The 22,332-nt window shown below is 36.5% G+C and overlaps 2 protein-coding genes across 7 annotated transcripts in view; both read left to right on the top strand.

The window, feature by feature from the left end:
• The window catches only part of dlgap4b (discs, large (Drosophila) homolog-associated protein 4b), a 363,341-nt gene extending 357,304 nt beyond the window's left edge, over positions 1 to 6,037 (top strand). For 4 of the 5 annotated variants that reach the window (XM_061984691.1, XM_061984692.1, XM_061984690.1 and 1 more), the window contains one exon: positions 4,534 to 6,037. In XM_061984691.1, coding sequence (XP_061840675.1) covers positions 4,534 to 4,767 — 234 coding nt within the window. In that variant the 3' untranslated portion in view covers positions 4,768 to 6,037. The remainder of the gene's footprint in view (positions 1 to 4,533) is intronic. The other variant, XM_061984695.2, reaches the window with a different exon arrangement.
• A 9,810-nt stretch (positions 6,038 to 15,847) lies between these two features.
• tgif2 (TGFB-induced factor homeobox 2) overlaps positions 15,848 to 22,332 on the top strand; it is a 34,021-nt gene continuing 27,536 nt past the window's right edge. The window contains exons 1-2 of one of the 2 annotated variants that reach the window (XM_061984701.1): positions 15,848 to 16,177; positions 16,250 to 16,410. In XM_061984701.1, coding sequence (XP_061840685.1) covers positions 16,392 to 16,410 — 19 coding nt within the window. In that variant the 5' untranslated portion in view covers positions 15,848 to 16,177; positions 16,250 to 16,391. Of the gene's footprint in view, positions 16,411 to 22,332 lie in introns of both variants that reach the window. The other variant, XM_061984700.1, reaches the window with a different exon arrangement.

The following is a 22,332-nucleotide window of genomic DNA, read 5'->3' as shown; positions in this document are numbered from 1 at the left end:
TGTGTATAAATACATCGAAACGTGTGCATGTATATACACGCACACGTTTGTATGAATATACAGTCGCGATCAAAACTTTACATACACTTGTAAAGAACATAATGTCATGGCTGTCTTGAGTTTCCAATAATTTCTACAACTCTTACTTTTTTGTGATAGAATGATTGGAGCCCATACTTGTTGGTCAAAAAAACATTCATGAAGTTTGCTTCTTTTATGAATTTATTATGGGTCTACTGAAAATGTGAGCAAATCTGCAGGTTCAAAAGTATACATACAGCAATGTTATTAGGTTACATGTCCTTTGCCAAGTTTCACTGCAATAAGGTGATTTTGGTAGCCATCCACAAGCTGCTGGCAAGCTTCTGCTTGAATTTTTGACCACTCCTCTTGACAATATTGGTGCAGTTCAGCTAAATGTGTTGGTTTTATGACATGGACTTGTTTCTTCAGCATTGTCCACACGTTTAAGTCAGGACTTTGGGAAAGCCATTCTAAAACCTTAATTCTAGCCTGATTTAGCCATTTCTTTACCACTTTTGACATGTGTTTAGGGTCATTGTCCTGTTGGAACACCCAACTGCGCCCAAGACCCAACCTACGGGCTGATGATTTTAGGTTGTCCTGAAGAATTTGGAGGTAATCCTCCTTTTTCATTGTCCCATTTACTCTCTGTAAAGCACCAGTTCCATTGGCAGCAAAACAGGCTCAGAGCATAATACTACCACCACCATGCTTTACGGTAGGCATGGTGTTCCTGGGATCAAAGGCCTCACCCTTTCTCCTCGAAACATATTGCTGGGTATTGTGGCCAAACAGCTCAATTTTTGATTCAGCAGGTTCCAACAGGACAATGACCCCAAACACACGTCAAAAGTGGTAAAGGAATGGCTAAATCAGGCTATAATGAAGGTTTTAGAATGGCCTGACTTAGTAGACAAAATTTAGACAAAGTCCTGACTTAAACGTGTGGACAATGCTGAAGAAACAAGTCCATGTCACAAAACCAACAAATGTAGCTGAACTGCACCAATTTTGTCAAGAGGAGTGGTCAAAAATTCAAGCAGAAGCTTGCCAGAAGCTTGTGGGTGGCTACCAAAAGCGCCTTATTGCAGTGATACTTGCCAAGGTACATGTAAGCAAATATTAACATTGCTGTATGTATACTTTTGACCCAGCAGATTTGCTCACATTTTCAGTAGACTCATAATAAATTCATAAAAGAACCAAACTTTATGAATGTTTTTGTGACCAACAAGTATGTGCTCCAATCACTCTATCACAAGCAAATAAGAGTTGTAGAAATGTTTGGAAACTCAAGACAGCCATGACATTAAATTCTTTACAAGTGTATGTACACTTTTGATTGCGACTGTATGTACAAACCCTGTTTCCATATGAGTTGGGAAATTGTGTTAGATGTAAATATAAACGGAATACAATGATTTGCAAATCATTTTCAACCCATATTCAGTTGAATATGCTACAAAGACAACATATTTGATGTTCAAACTGATAAACTTTTTTTTTTTTTTTTGCAAATAATCATTAACTTTAGAATTTGATGCCAGCAACACGTGACAAAGAAGTTGGGAAAGGTGGCAATAAATACTGATAAAGTTGAGGAATGCTCTTCAAACACTTTTTTTGGAACATCCCACAGGTGAACAGGCAAATTGGGAACAGGTGGGTGCCATGATTGGGTATAAAAGTAGATTCCATGAAATGCTCAGTCATTCACAAACAAGGATGGGGCGAGGGTCACCACTTTGTCAACAAATGCGTGAGCAAATTGTTGAACAGTTTAAGAAAAACCTTTCTCAACCAGCTATTGCAAGGAATTTAGGGATTTCACCATCTACGGTCCGTAATATCATCAAAGGGTTCAGAGAATCTGGAGAAATCACTGCACGTAAGCAGCTAAGCCCGTAACCTTCGATCCCTCAGGCTGTACTGCATCAACAAGTGACATCAGTGTGTAAAGGATATCACCACATGGGCTCAGGAACACTTCAGAAACCCACTGTCAGTAACTACAGTTGGTCGCTACATCTGTAAGTGCAAGTTAAAACTCTCCTATGCAAGGCGAAAACCGTTTATCAACAACACCCAGAAACGCAGTCGGCTTCGCTGGGCCTGAGCTCATCTCAGATGGACTGATACAAAGTGGAAAAGTGTTCTCTGGTCTGACGAGTCCACATTTCAAATTGTTTTTGGAAACTGTGGACGTCATGTCCTCCGGACCAAAGAGGAAAAGAACCATCCGGATTGTTATAGGCGCAAAGTTGAAAAGCCAGCATCTGTGATGGTATGGGGGTGTATTAGTGCCCAAGACATGGGAAACTTACACATCTGTGAAGGCGCCATTAATGCTGAAAGGTACATACAGTTTTTGGAGCAACATATGTTGCCATCCAAGCAACGTTACCATGGACGCCCCTGCTTATTTCAGCAAGACAATGCCAAGCCACGTGTTACATCAACGTGGCTTCATAGTAAAAGAGTGCGGGTACTAGACTGGCCTGCCTGTAGTCCAGACCTGTCTCCCATTGAAAATGTGTGGTGCATTATGAAGCCTAAAATACCACAATGAAGACCCCTGGACTGTTGAACAACTTAAGCTGTACATCAAGCAAGAATGGGAAAGAATTCCACCTGAGAGGCTCCTCAGTTCCCAAACGTTTACTGAGTGTTGTTAAAAGGAAAGGCCATGTAACACAGTGGTGAACATGCCCTTTCCCAACTACTTTGGCACGTGTTGCAGCCATGAAATTCTCAGTTAATTATTATTTGCAAAAAAAACTAAAGTTTATGAGTTTGAACATCAAATATCTTGTCTTTGTAGTGCACTCAATTGAATATGGGTTGAAAAGGATTTGCAAATCATTGTATTCCGTTTATATTTACATCTAACACAATTTCCCAACTCATATGGAAACGGGGTTTGTATAAATATATATATATATACATATATATATATATATATATATATATATATATGTTTTTATATACGTTTGTATATGTATGTATGTATACCGTATTTTCCGGACCATAGGGCGCACCGGATTATAAGGCGCACTGCTGATGAGCGGGTCGAGTCGGGTCTATTTTCATACATAAGGCGCACCGGATTATAAGGCGCATTAATGGGGTCATATTATTATGATTTATTTTCTCAATGTAAAATACTTCCTTGTGGTCTACATAACATTTAATGGTGGTTCTTTGTTTAAAATGTTGCATAGATGATGTTTTACAGATCATCTTCAAGTCACTTTCTGTCAGTCGCTTTAGAATGCACCGTTTTGTGGCGGTCTTATTTACGTGCCTCCATCGTCTTCTCCCCGTCATCTTTGTTGTAGCGGTGTAGCGTGCAAGGACGGGGGTGACAGAAGTGTCAAAAGATGGAGCTAACTGTTTTAATGACATTCAGACTTTACTTCAATCAATAACGGAGCAGCATCTCCTCATCTTTGGCTCAATAGTGCAACAACAACACAGAAAATGTGTCCTGTGAAAAACCGTCCAACCTGAACTCTCTAATAATTCAAGTTGATTGGGTGAATAATGTAAACTCACTACACCGGTATGTTTTAGTGCTTTCATGGCAAGTTTACTGACAGATATAAGTAAGAACTTCACACTACTTTATATTAGAAATGGCAACAGCGGAGGATGAATGTCACATAACAAGAAGATAGAGAAAAAGAAGAAGCTTTGGTGACTGACTACTACAAAAGCGGACGTGCGCAATTTTTCAGGACTTATGCAGATCCCAAATACAGATCAGCAGGTACCAGAAGTTAAGAAAAGTTGCTTTTGCATAATATTGTGAAGCAAAACGGCAGATAATATGTCTTACCTTATACACACACCATAATAATACTCCTATGTTGAAGCACAGTACAATCTATCAAGCGGTGCGGCTTCATAGCGTATCAAAGTCCTACTAAAATATTTTGATAGATTTTTGAGCGCCGTGTGTAATGTTCTATATTTTCAATGGAACATATAAAATGTTGGTGTTGTTTACTTGAGTCATATTGCAGTCTACACGTATCTCTTATGTGTGACTGCCATCTACTGGTCTCACTTATCAATAAACCATGCACCAAATAAAATATCTTCGAGGTCGGTAAGCACGACCAAAATTATTCCGTGCATTAGGCGCACCGGGTTATAAGGCGCACTGTCGAATTTTGAGAACATGAAAGGATTTTAAGTTTTACATTTTTTTTAAATCTATTTCGGCCAAAAACCTGTAGAATGTGCTTTAAAAAAAGAGGATGTGGTGAAGGAGGACTTTCCTTTAATGTTGCTTTGCATTGTGTACCTACTGTGTCTCACCTCCATATCCGCTCATGTCACCACTTGATGTCTAAAACTGTCATCACTGACTGCTGTTGATATCGTCTGTGTTCTGTTACCAAAAACAAATGTCTTTTTTTGTCCACCCAGTTTTGTTGTTTGTTGTTTTTCCTCCTCTCTTTGCTCAACACTCTCCCTCCCTATGTGTCACTGTCATCATCACAGGACCAAGACAAAACCCCTCCTCCGGCGTCAAAGACGGCCGCTAAAGGACGACCCTCGCTGGGCCGCGAGAAGAGCGCAGACTCCTCGTCTTCGCTTTCGGCGGAGAAGCAGAGACAAGAGGCCCGCAAGCGTCTGCTGGCCGCCAAGAAGGCGGCTTCTTTCCGCCAGAACTCCGCCACCGAAAGCGCGGACAGCGTGGAGATCTACGTCCCAGAAGCACAGACTCGCCTCTGAGAGTGGAATGTAAGGTCAGACCGTAGGGTGGAGAAGTAGGGCTGAGAGTTACCTGCCAACGGGAGAGGAAGACGTTTGCAATGCAAATGACAAAGTGGGGATCTGGGATAGAGTTGGGGGAGGAGAAGCCAAATTCCCCTTGACTGGAGCGGGGGTGGATTTTTAACTTAGGAGCACAGTTTGTAGGCTGCTCTTGAAGGCATCATATATATCACACTAACATTCACTCTTTACATACAGTATTATGAAAATGAATATTTATCATAGAACTGCATTCCTATCACATTCAAACATGTATTACATATTGGCTCTGGGATCTATTTAGTTCACTCTTCCTTAAAGGGAAACTGCTCTTTTTTGGGGGAATTTTGCTTATCATTCATAATCCTTATTGTGTAAGCCAAGCACACATGTTTTTCTTTTTCAAAATGCATTCTAAACAGTAAAAAAGTCAGCTAACAATGGCGCCTACAGGAGTGGCTCCACTCTGCCGATAAAACGCTTAAAAAAACATCCAAACATCTCCAAATATTTGTGTAATGTACTCACAGGCACATTCATTCATCATAACATGTAATATTTATGTACAGTACAGGCCAAAAGTTTGGACACACCTTCTCATTCAATACGTTTTCTTTCTATTTACTTTGTAGATTGTCACTGAAGGCATCAAAACTTTGACACCTGTGAAATGAAAACCATTTCAGGTGACTACCTCTTGAAGCTCATGGAGAGAATGCCAAGCGTGTGCGAAAAAGTAATCAAAGCAAAGGGTGGCTATTTTGAAGAAAATAGAATATAAAATAAGTTGTCAGTTATTTTACCTCTTTTTGTTAAGTACATAACTCCACATGTGTTCATTCATAGTTTTGATGTGACAAACTACAATGTAAATAGTTATGAAAATAAAGAAAACCCATTGAATGAGAAGGTGTGTCTAAACTTTTGGCCTGTATTGTATTTTGACCATTAATTTCATAAACATATCACGACATTGGCTTTTTCCTTCAGCATCACTGACTACTACTTATGCAGAGCCAACACACATAATAAAACACCACTTACTGTACAATGTCTGCTGTCACTGAGATGCCGACTAATAGGATGTTGATATATTCCCATTTAGATGAAGAATTAGTCATATTCCTCATGTTTTTTTCGCCCTTGCCGGGTTTAAAGTTGACCAACTTGTCAGATTATGTTCTCATCCTTCTACTATCCAGGTGAGAAGCATTTTTTATGATCGTGAATAAACTCTCACGAGCTCTGACTCGAGTAAGAAGCTCACCAACCTTTGATTTTCAAAATGGCAGCACAAGCTAGGTGCCACTAAAAATAGTTTGTCTGCGACAGCGCTTATATAATAATATCAGTAATACTTGGGTAATATTCAGAAAATGTAAATGGAGTGTTTTTGCCGCTTTTTGAAGGTTATTTATTGGACTTTACGGGCGGAATAGCGGACCTCCCATTAACTTAACATGTAATATTTACGTAATTTGATCATTAATTTCATAAACGCATCACGACATTCGCTTTTACCTTCAACATCACTGACTACTACTTATGCAGACTTCTTGAGAGCCAACAGACACAATAAAACATCACTTACTGTACAATATCTGCTGTCAATGCGATGCCGACTAAGAGGTGCTACCTCTGTCTTTTCTCGTTTCTACTCCTCTTCTTTTCTCTTTTTTCTTCCCTGGGCACCTGACAGTTTTGGCCGTTTTGACATCTTGTGTTGATTTTTTGATGTGGTGATGTCCAAAAAGAGTCATGATACGGGAAGGGAGGGGGCGCACCGTGCGGGGGGGGGGGGCGTAATGTTGTAACAAATAATATTTCTATTAAATAGGCTTTACTTTGCATTTTAATTAACGTGGGATTATTTTTTGTATTTAGAAATAATAGTACCAACTTTTTTTTTTTTTTTTTTCTCCAACATTTGTGGCACTGGCGTGGCGCCCCCTGATGGACGGCGCCCTTAGCATTTGCCTATACGGCCTATGCCACGGGCCGGCCCTGAGTAGGATGTTGATATATTCCCATTTAGATGAAGAATTAATCATAATCCCCTGGGGTTTTTTCACCCTTGCCGGGTCATAAATTGACCAACTTGTCAAATTATGTTCTCATCCTTCTACTATCCAGGTGAGAAGCATTATTTATGATCGTGAATAAACTCTCACGAGCTCCGACTCGAGAAAGCAGCTCTCCGACCTTTGATTTTCAAAACGGCAGCACAAGGTAAGTGCCGCTAAAAATAGTTTGTCTGCGATAGCGCTTATATAATAATATCACTAATACTTGGGTAATATTCAGGAAATTGTAATAGAGTGTTTTTGAAGGTTATTTATTGGGCTTTACGGGCGGAAAAGCGGACCTCCCATTGACTAACATGTAATATTTACGTATTTTGATCATTAAGTTCATAAACGCATCACGACATTCGCTTTTACCTTCAACATCACTGACTACTACTTATGCAGACTTCTTGAGAGCCAACAGACACAATAAAACATCACTTACTGTACAATATCTGCTGTCAATGCGATGCCGACTAATAGAATGTTGATATATTCCCATTTAGATGAAGAATGAATCATAATTCCCTGGGGGGTTTTTTCACCCTTGCAAGGTCTAAAGTTGAACAACTTGTCAGATTATGTTCTCATCCTTCTACTATCCAAGTGAGAGGCATTATTTATGATCGTGAATAAACTCTCATGAGCTCTGACTCGAGAAAGCAGCTCACCAACCTTTGATTTTCAAAATGGCAGCACAAGCTAGGTAAAACAGACTTTTATTTACGGGTTAGAATTTATTTAAAAAAAACGATAGGCAAAATAAAAAAAGTGCAGTTCCCTTTTAGGTTCTCCCCACACTGGCCATTTTGTAGCTTTGCACAACACCGCCTTGTGGCCATCATGCAAACTGCACACACAACAAACTCACTCACAGTATGTCTTCCTTCTATCGATTTGTCTGCCATTTTTCATTTTGTAAATGCGCCTCCTCGCTGACCCCAGACTAGGTCATGAAGAGTACTTTTGAACTGCGACACAGCAAGATCTGAAGGTAGAAAATGATAACGTGTCTGTCAAAATGATTTGTGTCAAAGAGCGCGATGAACAGGATTCATACAGATCATTTCTAAACCTTTTTTAATGGAGAGAAATGTCAGTACTTTCAGGTTGCAATCATTTCTACAATGTTTGAATAATCATCCCCATCAAAAGCGTGTACACTTCAAGTACCTGCACACATCAATCTCAACAAAATAATAGCAGTTGTTTGATTTATCGAAGTGTTGCCAACGCCAAAGTTAAACGTTAACAGTAGTTAGCGTTTTCCTGCACGCTCCCTCTTCTAAAAAGGTCTGTTGCCCAAAAACGAGCCATCACATTTCCAGGGCCTCATCATTTTCTTTGTCTGACCTCACAGGGCAGGTGTGAAGGATGAGATGCTGTCTTCACACTAAAGTTGATGGTCTGCCAGGCTAAAATCTATACACTGTCAGGGGTGTCAAAGTCCCTCTCACTGAGGGCCACATCGCAGTCATGTTTGGCCCCAGAGGGCCGTTTCTAACAGTGAATACTATTATTACACCATTTTTGATGCATTTTATTAGTAGATTACTTAACAACTAAATTGATTAATTGCAATAATTTCACCTCAAGATGTAGTGTATATTACTGTAAATGGAAAAACAGTACTGATGTTTTTATGGTAAAAAAAATTAAAAAATGCAGCTCCGTTGCCAGAATTTTACTGTAAAATTGGATTTCTTTTTTTACTGTAAATAAAAAACCTGCAATTTTACGGTAACAGTTTGGCACCTTAGCTGCCAGTTTTTTTATTTTTTATTACAGTTTATTACAGTAAAGAGTACAGTTTTTTTCATTGCGAGAAAAATGCTGTAAAAACCACAGTAAACTTCACAATTTGACCATGAAATCTATTGCTACTTTTACATTACACAATTTAATGGATAACTTGCTTTAAAATCATTATTATTAGTATTTATTTCTATTTAAAAAACGTTTGAATGTTGTATAATATATTTTTGCATAATTAGACAATATTTAAGTTAACATAATTTGCGATTACATGGAGTGCATTTTTTTTTCTCCCACTATAGAAAGACAGAATACATTTAGTAAGAAAAGTTACAGTGCTTTATTGATACAATATTATGCTAGATCCACTCGACGTCCATTGCACCGGTCGCCCACATCTGCGGTCCCCTCCAAGGTTTCTCATTGTCATCCCAATGGGTTGAGTTTTTTCTGGCCCTGATTTGGGATCTGAGCTGAGGATGTCGTTGTGGCTTGTGCAGCCCTTTGAAACACTCGTGATTTAGGGCAATATAAGTAAACATTGATTGATTGATTGATTGATAATTCCAGGCTTTCAAGGGCCAAATAAAATGAAGTGGCGGGCCACGACTTTGACACCTGTGCTGTGTGATTACACTGGAGAGTTTCAGACGGCACGTACACACAGACTCTTTTTAAACAAAGCAGCACATTGTTTACATGTCTTCCAATCCTAGTTTATCTCTGCCAATGGTAAACAAACATTTCCTGGGTCTAATGGCTTCACTGCAGGGTCGCTTCATGCTTCGCTTTCTTCACCTTTTGCCACTTTTAGCCTGAAAATGCAGCCTTTGACTTGGAAATGCCCCCAACGAGCACCTTTTCTTCACTTTGGCAAGAGCGTTCCATTGACGGTCGGCTTTTGTTTGCTGGGGATGAGCAGGGTTGGAGTGCTCGGGGGTGTCGATGGCCCGTTTCTTCTTTTGACTTTGGGGGACGGCATCGTTAGCACCTTGGATGTGTCGCCTGACTGCTATGGTCAAAGGTTGTCTGACAATTTCACTTCAGTCTTGTATCTCCTGGACTTGTCACATTGGATGTTGGGCTAGGTCCAGCTGAATGTCTTCTTGTTTGGCCATGTTCCACACCCCCAACCACTAGGATTGAAAGTCCATTAGCACATAATGTGGAGCAGCCAGAAGACCATACACACATTTCAACCAGACCTCTTGCCAATACACAACTGACTGATACAAGACTTGGACACACTGAGATCTATCCAAGTCCTCTTGATATCACTTTAATGAGCTCATATAGTCTTGACTGAAGCTTCTTCTGCATTGTTCTTACTTTCTCAAATCTAATCAGTCTAAGTCATTGATGCCCAAAGCGGGGCCCGCGGGCCAAATTTGACCCATGGTGTCATTTGGATTAGTGGCTACTAAGTTGAATAGGTATTATTCATACTGACCTCTTTCAAGCTGCACAATCATTGATGGCATGTCTGCCAGGCTACACTTTAAAAAAAAAAAGGTATTAGATTTTCCACGTAAAAACCTGGCAGCAGAAATTTACCGTAAAAACATCAGTGGTATTGTTTTTTCCAATGACAGTATTGCATGGTAGAAAACGTAGATTTTTTCAGCTCAGTTGCCAAAATTTCTCGTACCGTTTTTTTAATATGCAAAGTTAAAAAATGTCCATGGATTTTACGAAAAAACCTGGCAGCTCAGTCACCAGAATGTAACATAAAACATCACTGGTACCATTTTTACATTGACAGTATTGCATTGTAGAAAACTTAGATATTATCAGCTCAGTTGCCAAAATTTCTCGTACCGGTTTTTTAATATGCAAAGTTAAAAAAATGTCCATGGATTTTATGATAAAACCTGGCAGCTCAGTCACCAGAATGTAACATAAAACATCACTGCTACCATTTTTTCCATTGACAGTATTGCTTTGTAAAAAAACAGGAAACGTTGCTTTTATGGTTAAAAACAAGTTTTAGCTCAGTTGCCAGAATTTCTCAATCTGTTTTTTAATATGCAAAGTGAAAAAAATTTCCATGGATTTTACGATAAAACTGGCAGCTCAGTCGACAGAAATTCATCGTAAAATCATCAGTGGTACCGTTTTTTTCATTGACAGAAATTTACCGTAAAATCATCAGTGGTATCGTGTTTTCCATTGACAGTATTGCATAGTAAAAAAAACAGGAAACATAGATTTTATGGTTAAAAAAAAGTACCAGCTCAGTCGCCAGAATTTCTCAATCCGTTTATTAATATTCAAAGTTAAAAAAATGTTAATGGATTTTAAGATAAAACCTGGCAGCTCAGTCGACAGAAATTTTACATAAAATCATCAGTGGTACCATTTTTTCTATTGACAGTATTGCATTGTAAAAAAAAACAGGAAACATAGATTTTTGGTTAAAAAAAAGTACCAGCTCAGTCGCCAGAATTTCTCGTACTGTTTTTTTAATATGCAAAGTTAAAAAAATAGATTTTATGATAAAACTGGCAGCTCAGTCGACAGAAATTTACCGTAAAAACATCAGTGGTACCATTGTTTCCATTGATAGTATTGTGTTGTAAAAAAAAACAGGGAACGTAGATTTTATGGCCAAAAAAAAAAGTATTAGTCGCCAGAATTTCTCGTACCGTTTTTCAATTTAGAGTCATGTACAGTTAAAAAATTGTCTATGTATTCTACGATAAAAAACTGGTAGCTCAGTCACTAGAATTTACCATAAAACAACAGTGGTACAGCTGTTCAATGTAATGCAATTTGGTGTAAAAAACAACAACAAAAAAACAGGGTAATTTTTACGGTAAAATTCTGGTGATTGAGCTGCCAGTTTGTTTTTTTTACTGTAAAATATATACATTTGGTTTTTTTTGCAATTTGAATTTGAGACCCCTGCTAAAAAAAAAAAAAGAAGCTTAAACGCTTCGAAATGTAGCATCCTCCATACGTCTAATCTGTCTGGGTAGAATTTGAGAGCGATCAGATGAAATACCGAGCACCAACTGGTTAAAGAGTAACACCTGGAAATGGCCAACATTTTCAGAAAATTACCTTTTTTTCAAATGTTTTGAGGTTAAAATGTTTCTTCAAAGATGCTGAGTTGTGTGCTAACTGAATTAGCCGTGACAATCTCAACCACCTTATCATTCATTATCGCCTAAAATCTTCACCCGTGGTGTTACTGTTGGGCCCGCGGACCTTTGGCACATTTCCACTTTGGCCCTTGGAGGCCAACGCTTGGGCCCCCTGTTCTAAGTTGTACGCTTTATTTGTGTTGCATCACATGAAATAGAAACTGCGCACACAAATAGAGCGAGTATACCTCAACAAGTTCATTAGCATCTGTGCTAGGTCAATATTTAAGGAGGAGATGATGTAGCAAAAACAACTTTTAGAGGAACATTATATCAAGCAAGCACTTGGAGTAAAGTAAACTGAGTGATGTGTATTCTACTATGTTAGATGTTTGTCTGCGTGCGCGGGTGTGTGTTTATTTAACAACACTCCTAACCATGCCGCTAATCTTAATAAAAGTCTATGTGCCGATGAAAATGATTTGATATTACTGCAATTTCCCTCTGTGCTTCTTAAAGTAACTCTGTACATAATTTAGGATATCATTGTTTACAAAGCTCTAGATCTATTTATACTATTTGTTTTCATGGAGGCAGAAAGTTCAATCAAATAAAACTGTTACTTTCTCAAAAGGTTGCTGGATTTGTTTTGGTTTGTTTGTAAGAGGCCAAACTGGGGCTTTTTTATGGGTTTTATTCAGAAAAGTGTTGAAATATATTAGTGCTGTCAAATTTACCGAGTTAACTCGTGATTAATCACAAAAAATTATCGCATTAATCATGAATCACTTAAATCAATCATGCAATTTATTTGGATTGTATTAACTCTTTTACTTTTCTTTATTTAAGCGCATTTTATTTACAGACGCGATTAATCACCTGTGATTAATCATAATTAATCCTAACTTTAAAATGTTATTAGTTTGATTCAAAAAAATTATAATTTGATACATGTTTAAAAAAAATTCTGGATTACATTCTGACAATAAAACTCCCATTTGTGTACAAATATCGGGTTCTTTATTTAAGCGCATTTTATTTACACGCGTGATTAATCACCTGTGATTAATCATAATTAATCCAAACTTCAAAATGTTATTAATCTGATTCAAAAAATAAATAATTTCATACATGTTTAAAAATGTTCCTTGGTGACATTCTGACAAAAAAACTCAATTTGTGTACAAATATTGGGTTCTTTATTTACGCGCATGATTAATCATAATTAATCCAAACTTAAAAATGGGATTATTCTGATTCAAAAAATTAATAATTTGATACATGTTTAAAAATGTTCCTGGGTGACATTCTGACAATAAAACTCCATTTGTGTACAAATATCGGGTTCTTTATTTAAGCACATTTTATTTACACGCGTGATTAATCACCTGTGATTAATCATAATTAATCCAAACTTCAAAATGTTATTAATCTGATTCAAAACATTAATAACTTGATACATGTTTAAAAATGTTCCTGTGTGACATTCTGGCAATAAAACTCAGTTTCTGTACAAATATTGGGTTCTTTATTTAAGCGCATTATATTTACACGCAATTAATCACCTGTGATTAATCATAATTAATCCAAACTTCAAAGTTTTATTAATCTAATTTTAAAAATGTATAATTTGATACATGTTTATAAATGTTCCTTGATGACATTGTGACAATTAGATAGCATTTGTGCACAAATATCGGGGTCTTTTCTTCAGTACATTTTAATTACGGAAGCGAGTAGTCACCTGTGATTAATTATGATTAATCCAAACTATAATCGACAAACGCTTAAAACGTTCCTGATGACATTCTGACAATAATACTTGTTTTGTGTACAAATATTGGGTTCTTTATTTAAGCACATTTTATTTACACACATGATTAATCATAATTAATCCAAGCTTCAAAATTGTATTAAACTAAATAAAAAAATTAACAATTTGATACATGTTTAAAAATGTTCCTGGGTGACATTCTGACAATAAAACTACGTTTGTGTGCAAATATTGGGTTCTTCATTTAAGCGCATTTAATTTACACACGCGATTAATCACATGTGATTAGTCATAATTAATCCAAACTTCAAAATGTTATTAATCTGATCCGAAAAATAGTTTGATACATGTTTAAAAATGTTCCTGGATGACATTCTGACAAAACTCCATTTGTGCACAAATATTGGGTTCTTTATTTAAGTGCATTTTATTTACACACACAATGAATCACCTCTGATTAATCATGATTAATTCAAAATTATATTAATCTGATTAAAAAAAATTAATAATTTGATACATGTTTAAAAATGTTCCTGGATGACATTGTGACAATTAAATTGCATTTGTGCACAAATATCGGGGTCTTCAGCACATTTTAATTACACGTGCGATTAATCACCTGTAATTAATCATAATTAATCCAAATTTAAAAATTATATTAATCTGATTCAAAAATGTAATAATTTTATACATGTTTAAAAACTTTCCTTGATGACATTCTGACAATTAAATTGCATTTGTGTACAAATGTTGGGTTCTTTTCCTCAGCACATTTCAATTGCCAAAGCGATTAATCACCTGTGATTTATCCAAGCTTCTAATACTGATTAATCTGATTAAAATAATAATTTGAAAGCCCTAATATTTGTTTTATGTATATTAGTATTAACTTCCTAATAAAAAGTCAATTTAAAGATTAGGTTACATGTTTTCTGTTTGTTTTCACCCTCTTGTAAGGACTCATGCAAACATTAAAACTACTACAATCATATCCACTAGATCAGCGATTCTCAAACTTTGGTAATAAAATATAAATATTATAACGATGTGACTGGAGCTGTTATCAAATGTTATCAAGTATTTATTTTTTTTAAACTAACATTTAAGTACAGTACAATTTGATTGACCTTTTTAGGTACATTTTCATTTAATCTTTAAAAACTTTATTTTGGTAATTTTTTTAGTACAATGGGATTTTTTTAACATTTATGTGAAATGACAATTAAGTACAGTGTTTTATTTTTCTGTACTCAGTGTTACTGTTCAACTGTGCCAAAACTATTAAATATACTTGTTAAATACATAGAATAGAATAGAAAGTTCTTTATTGATCCCTGGGGGAAATTCAGCACCACAGTTCGCTCACAATAGACAAAAAACACTTAGGTATTCTTCACATGTGAATAATATAAATTAAGTCTTATTATACAGCATTATTCACATGTGAATAATATAAATACAGTCTATTATACAGCTTTATTCACATGTGAATGACATAAATACAGTCTATTATACTGCATTATTCACATGTGAATAACATAAATGCAGTCTATTATACAGCATTATTCACATGTGAATAATATAAATGCAGTCTATTATACTGCATTATTCACATGTGAATAACATAAATACAGTCTATTATACAGCATTATTCACATGTGAATAATATAAATACAGTCTATTATACAGCATTATTCACATGTGAATGACATAAATACAGTCTATTATACTGCATTATTCACATGTGAATAACATAAATGCAGTCTATTATACAGCATTATTCACATGTGAATAATATAAATGCAGTCTATTATACTGCATTATTCACATGTGAATAACATAAATACAGTCTATTATACAGCATTATTCACATGTGAATAATATAAATACAGTCTATTATACAGCATTATTCACATGTGAATAACATAAATACAGTCTATTATACTGCATTATTCACATGTGAATAACATAAATACAGTCTTTTATACTGCATTATTCACATGTGAATAACATAAATACAGTCTATTATACAGCATTATTCACATGGGAATAATATAAATGCAGTCTATTATACTGCATTATTCACATGTGAATAACATAAATACAATCTATTATACAGCATTATTCACATGTGAATAATATAAATACTGTTATCAAATGTTATCAATAAATACAGTCCATTATACAGCATTATTCACATGTGAATAATAAAAATACATTATACATTTACAGTACAAATAAAACCTCCACCTTGTTTCTAATGAATGCTTAGGCCTACTACGCTACTGTATGGTAATGTTGGTCTCATGGGGATACTTCAAGAGCCAACAGTTCAGTGGGAAAAAGTTTGTAGATATTACACTAATATTGTGAAATCAATGACGTTTACTATTTATGTAACAGCAACAGTGTTACGTGGAGTTACGTTTCATCCGTAAATTAATTAATCACAGGAATGTGTTTTTATGAATAAACTGAGGTTTTGTTTTTTTACAGAACAAACATCAAACAGAGCTCATGTGTTTTATATTTTGAATGGAATGGTCCTCCGTCGTCACTTGCAATGACCGTTGTCCGGGTGAGCGTCCTGATTGGCCGACAAGTGTCAAAAAGGCCAAAGGGAGCGCCGCCATTGGCTGACAGCTGTCGAGGAGGCGGGATCACTCCAGCGGCGACTGTCAAGATTGGCGAAGGACTCCTCGGCGCAGGTAAAAAAAAAAAAGAGCCAGCGACGTCTAAAAAGCAAAAAGATTTATCCTCTAAAAAGAAAAAGCCAACAGTGGGATGGGAACCGGCCGATGTTTTCGCGCGGAAGAAGAAACACAAACGCGAGGTCTTTGAGTTTGTGGGAGAGGAAAGAGGAAGAAAGTGTGGAGCACGTTTTGCCAGCAAGTTGGACAGCTGCGTGTTCATCAACAAAGAATGAAAGCGTTCAAGCGAAGTAAGTCCTTTTTTTCATTCATTTACCTTCAATGTTCGCACACGGACGCATGTTTAACGGCACAATGTGTGGCTTTTACCAAGACATTTTTTTTCTGTCGCCCCCATCCAAAAATGTTTGTGTTTGTGGAGGAAAAAGAGCTAGCAGCTAATAGTTGTCTCCCACCAGCATGCTGGTGTCCATTGTGGCTCCTAAATGTGGCCCTTTTTTTAAAACATTATACCTTAAAACTCTTTTTTTATTTTCCTTGAAACGTGCTCGCGTTCAAACTTGCTGTTGCTAACGGTCAAAGTGTCTCGTGCAAAGCTGAGATTTAAAAAAAAAAAAAATTTTAAACGATCAATCGTTCGAACGGTTTATTTTTTGACAGATGCGTTTTTGTTGGGTTTTTTTCAAAATGAACATGTGCTTGTAAACAAGAAGTTGAAGATGTGGTTCTACAATCTCTAACTTGACAATAAGTTTGCTGAAAATTAGAGTCTGTGGGCTCCTCACGATTCTATTAGGAATCGATTATTGGTGCATCTTTATGTATATTTATTTTCCTTTCACTAAACAAGTATTCATCACTTTGGAAAAAGTGCATTTGTAATAAGAAACAGTTGAATTAATTCCTGTTACATTTATTAAATTAATGGAAATGTGTGCAAAATTGGAAATAAATGCCCTAAAATAAAGCAGCTGGTTGGATCTCTCCATTAGCCAAATGTTACAATTGTCTGCATGACTTTATTTACTTTAAATAATCGGTTATTGGCGTTTACTAATCGATTTTACAATCGTCCGTATCTGATGTATCTAAGGCTACGTGTCCCTGAGGCTTTTTTTTAAACATTATCCCTTAAACTCTTTTTTTTTTTAAATTTTTTTTAAACGTGCTCGCGTTCAAACTTGCTGTTGCAAACAGTCAAAGTGAGATTTGTTTTTGTTTTTTTAACGATCCATCGTTCGAACAATTAATTTTTTGACGGATGCGTTTTATTTTTTCAAAAGGAACATGTGCTTGTAAACAAGAAGTGGGCGACGAGGTGCTACAATCTCTAACTTGACAATAACTTTGCTGAAAACATAGCCTGTGGGCTCCTCACGATTCGATTAGGAATCGATTATTGGTGCGTCGTTATGTATATTCACTTTCCTTTCACCAAACAAGCATTCATCACTTGCAACGTTGAAAAAGTGCATTTGTAATTAGAAACAGTTAAATTAATTATCGTTACATTTATTCAATTAACGGAAATGTGTGCAAAACTGGAAATAAGTGCCCTAAAATAAAGGAGCTTGTCGGATCTCTCCATTAGCCAAATGTTACAACTGTCTGCATGACTTTATTTACTATAAATAATCGGTTATTGACGTTTACTAATCGATTTTACAATGGCCCGTATCCGATGTGTCTAAGGCTACGTGTCCGTGAGGCCTTTTTTTAAACAGTATCCGTTAAACTCTTTTTTTGTTTTCTTTGCTCGCTTTCAAACTTGCTGTTGCTAACGGTCAAAGTGTCTCGCGCGAAGATGAGATTAGTCTTTGGTTTTTGAACGATCCATCGTTCGACCGGTTTCTTTTAACAGATGCGTTTAGTTTTTTTTCTCAAAAGGAACGTGCTTGTAAACAAAAAGTTGAAGATGTGGTTCTACAATCTCTAACTTGACAATAAGTTTGCTGAAAACTAGAGTCTGTGGGCTCCTCACGATTCGATTAGGAATCGATTATTGGTGCATTTTTATGTATATTTATTTTCCTTTCACTAAACAAGCATTCATCACTTTGGAAGAAGTGCATTTGTAATAAGAAACAGTTGAATTAATTCCCGTTACATTTATTAAATTAATGGAAATGTGTGCAAAATTGGAAATAAGTGCCCTAAAATAAAGGAGCTGGTCGGATCTCTCCATTAGCCAAATGTTACAATTGTCTGCATGACTTTATTTACTATAAATAATTGGTTGACGTTTACTAATGGATTTTACCCATATCCAATGTATCTAAGTCTATGTTCACACTGCAGGATTTTTTTTTGTCAAATCCAAACTTTTTAGTGGCCAAAAATGTGGTTTCTAATGCAATCAGACCGGCGTGCGGACACACGCACTGCAGTGTTTACCCAAGTAAAAATGGCTTCTACTCTCTCAGTACTGGCACATTTGTGGACATGTTGTGCAAACAAAGTCAACATTTTCCCAACCAAATTATTGCACGCAGAAGAAGAAAAAAGGTATTTTGGCACCGGCAGTTTTATTTTGTTTTGATCTCTGCGAGTCTGTTGGCGAGCGGGAGTGGTGGAACTTTAACGTGAGTTCCTAAAACATTTTATTTTCGCCTGTTTTCTGCTCCGATGTCAACTATTTATTTTGTAACCCTCTATTTTGGCGAATAATTATGACGCTTGTATTTTTCTCGATGACGTTCTGGTCGGAGGAAAGCGACCTGAGCGGACACATCGCATATATATCTCAATTTTTTTTGCCGCATACGAAAGAGGCCTAGGTCGTGTAAGAACAATGTGGAATTGCACGGTTCACACTGACATGCAAAAATCCGATACAGGTCACATATGGGCATAAAAAAGAATCGGCCTGAACATCAATTTACCCCACCTCTACTGAAAACTGTATCATATAAGTGTTTCAGTGTTGGGGTCCCACTTTTTTGTATGCGTTTTGAAAACAAATGATAAATGTATGCATTATCCTGTTATATCTCACATTCTATATTGTGTTTGGAAAAAAGTTACTTAAAAATTACTTAATTCATTAAAAAAATAATACAAAAGAAAACCAATTTTGATGCATATGTAAATGTATTCAGTTATAAACATTCATTCACTTTCTTATTTCCTTCATGGATTTAATCTTTAGCGCTGCCGCCCCAAAATCAAAGTTCTCTGGCTGACAAAATTGATTTGAAGGGTATTTCAACAAGTAAACAGTACAGTGGGTACTTGATTTTGATATATGTAATTATCATGAGGGTATTCTATTCTGTGTAAACATCAAAATATTACATTGAATCACTTTTTGTCAGGCAATATTACATTTAATGAACATTTTACATAAATTAATATATACAAACACTTAATAAATATTTATGATATGCAGGAAGAAATACGAGTTACAATTGTATGTATCGTCCAAACAAGAAAGAGGTGTTATCACATCAACATGGGACTAACAACACTCATTAATACCACAGAAAAGGAAAACCGTCATTTTCCAGACACGATAAAGACTTAAATAATGTCAAACACGTAGCGTTACAATAACCTGAAAGATAAAATGTTTGTCTCACACCTAGTAATCCGCTGAGGACAGACCAAGCCAAGCAATGCAGGTTTAGCCAGCGGTGCGCGCTCCCGCCAAGGAATTACATTTTTGGCAGGCAATCACATTTTGGTTCAACACCAGCAAATATAAACAAAACAAAACACCAGCAGAAAGCGATAATCGATAAAAAAAAAAACAAGCACACCAGAGTTTTGACACAGAGAAGGCAGGGTCGGTAAAAAAAAGAAAATCCGGGTCCCGTGGATGTACAGACTTTTTGATTTCAATGCGTAAAAAGACTCAAAAAGTGTGTTAACGCCAACATTGTGTTTACTATCGGCCGCTATCGATAATTCTTGAATGTATATTTATTTTTGGCCACGGTAACATTACACACGGTTTGAACAGTAAACACTGTTTGAATTTCGGAAAATAAAACACTGTACTTTTTACTGTACAGTTTGAGAATCACTGACCTATAGAAAATAAGGACCAGAAAAACTATATTAAATGTAAACATTTTTATTTCAAATGTAACTTTCCTCTAATTATAACCCCCCCCCCCCAGTATCAACGCAGAAGGGAAAGAAAATGTCACCACCAGCATGGAAAACACTCAATGTAAACAAAACTCACAATAAACACTTACCAATAACTTCTTTAAATTAAGTTAAAAAATAAGTAAGTGCTTTATGAAGTGTAACAAAATAGTGCAAAGTGTGAAAATGTAAACACAGAAACTGAGAAGGACAATTTGTCGCAGGTTTAGTGCCAGGAAGTTATGACTGTGTAACATTTAATCGGTCTGTTATTCTTATTGAAGTATGGGAAGGATGCAGTAATTATTATTGGACCAAATGTCTAATATTTAATAGCAGCACATTTGTTATGTTGTGTAATTTGTGTAAAAAAAACAAGCAGCAAAGGACTACGGTCCGTTTTAGAAAATCCCAAAAACTGCTGAGGTGACATTTCCTGTTTTATCGACAATATCTTCACTCTCCACAGCGCTCATTTTGACTTCCTCTTCTCATGCCATGCAGAGAATCAACAGCGAGACAACAAGATACTGTTACCCGATTGGCTGTTTCCCCCTTTTCTCGGCCACCAAAGACAGAGCAACCAACCTTGCTTCGTAACTTCCGATATCAAGAAAAAATGTGTGTAATATATAACGAGTACGTGTCTATAGCGATACATATTGATATGGTTTTATCGGCCCAGCCCTAATGCGAACGTAATTATGACTTTAAAATTTCCTCAAACATTACACCAAAACTTGAAAAAGTGAGGTAAAAAAGGTTTAAAAGCAAAAAAAAAGGTCTTGCATTGTCCAGGCTTCTTCCTGGCATGCTGAATGGAGTCCTGGGCCAGCAGCTACTGTGATGTTGATATGCACACAATCTCCTTTTGTGAAGACAGGCGCTGCCCCGGGGCTCAGGTTTCACTCCGCCACAGAGAAGGACATTTAGTGGGCCCGCCCCATGGGATCAGCCATGTTCAGATTGGAAGGCAGAAACGATCAAACGCCATCAGCGTATACCACATATTGTCTATCGCGGTTAATTGGTTCCAGCACTGACCGTGATAAAGGAATTTCTGCAATGTGGGATTATTATTAAAAAAATAAATATTTTCTTGGTGTAGATCAGTGATTCTCAAACCGTGGTTTGCGTACCTTTAGTGGTCCATCTAGGGCAGGAGTAGCCTCACTTTTTCAGCAGGTGAGCTACTTTTAAATGACCAAGTCGAGGTGGTCTTCCTCATTCATATGTGTGTGTATGTAATGTATCACAAACGTTACTATACTTTGTTTGAAAAGTTCCGGTTCGCCATATTTATTTATTTTTTACAGGCATGACGTCATGTTGTGACATTGCTGGTTTTACGAGCATAGGAGCATGTTCGGCAGCGCGCACACGGAGTACTTACAAGCAGACACAGATTGTAGACAGAAAAGGGAGAATGGACGCATTTTGGTGTAAAAAGTAAAGATAAAGGTGAAGTTATAACACTGAAACACCCTCAGGAAGAGGTGCTTTAAGACATGGCTAGCTAGCTAGCGGCTAATATCCATCCGCAGTCTGCAGTGTTTTAGCTACTTATAAATTACTAATCCTCGCCTCCATGGCGACAAATAAAGTAAGTTTCTTACAAGTAGCACTATCACTGGAGGAGGAGGGAATAGCTAAACATGCTTCACTACACACCGTAGTAGGATACAGTAGCTCACCGGCGTCAAAATGTAAACAAATGCAATGGGTGGATCTACACCTGACATCCACTGTAATGATACCAAGTACAAGAGCGGATCTAGTCGATACTACTATGATTACGTCAATATTCTTTAACGTCACAAAATCTTCTTCTTTTTAAAAAAAATTCATATTATATTCGTAAACTCAGTAAATACGTCCCTGGACACATGAGGACTTTGAATATGACCAATGTATGATCCTGTAACTACTTGGTATCGGATCGATACCTAAATGTGTGGTATCATCCAAAACTAATGTAAAGTATCAAAGAAGAGAAGAATAAGTGATTATTACATTTTAACAGAAGTGTAGATAGAACATGTTAAAACAGAAAATAAGCAGATATTAACAGTAAATGAACAAGTTGATTAATCATCAATTTCAAACAGTTTGTCCCTCAT

This window comes from Nerophis lumbriciformis, linkage group LG23, assembly GCF_033978685.3.
Source record: "Nerophis lumbriciformis linkage group LG23, RoL_Nlum_v2.1, whole genome shotgun sequence".
Classification (NCBI taxonomy): Eukaryota; Metazoa; Chordata; class Actinopteri; order Syngnathiformes; family Syngnathidae; genus Nerophis; species Nerophis lumbriciformis.
Note: the sequence above shows the minus strand (reverse complement) of the source record. Positions and strands in the feature narration are given on the sequence as shown.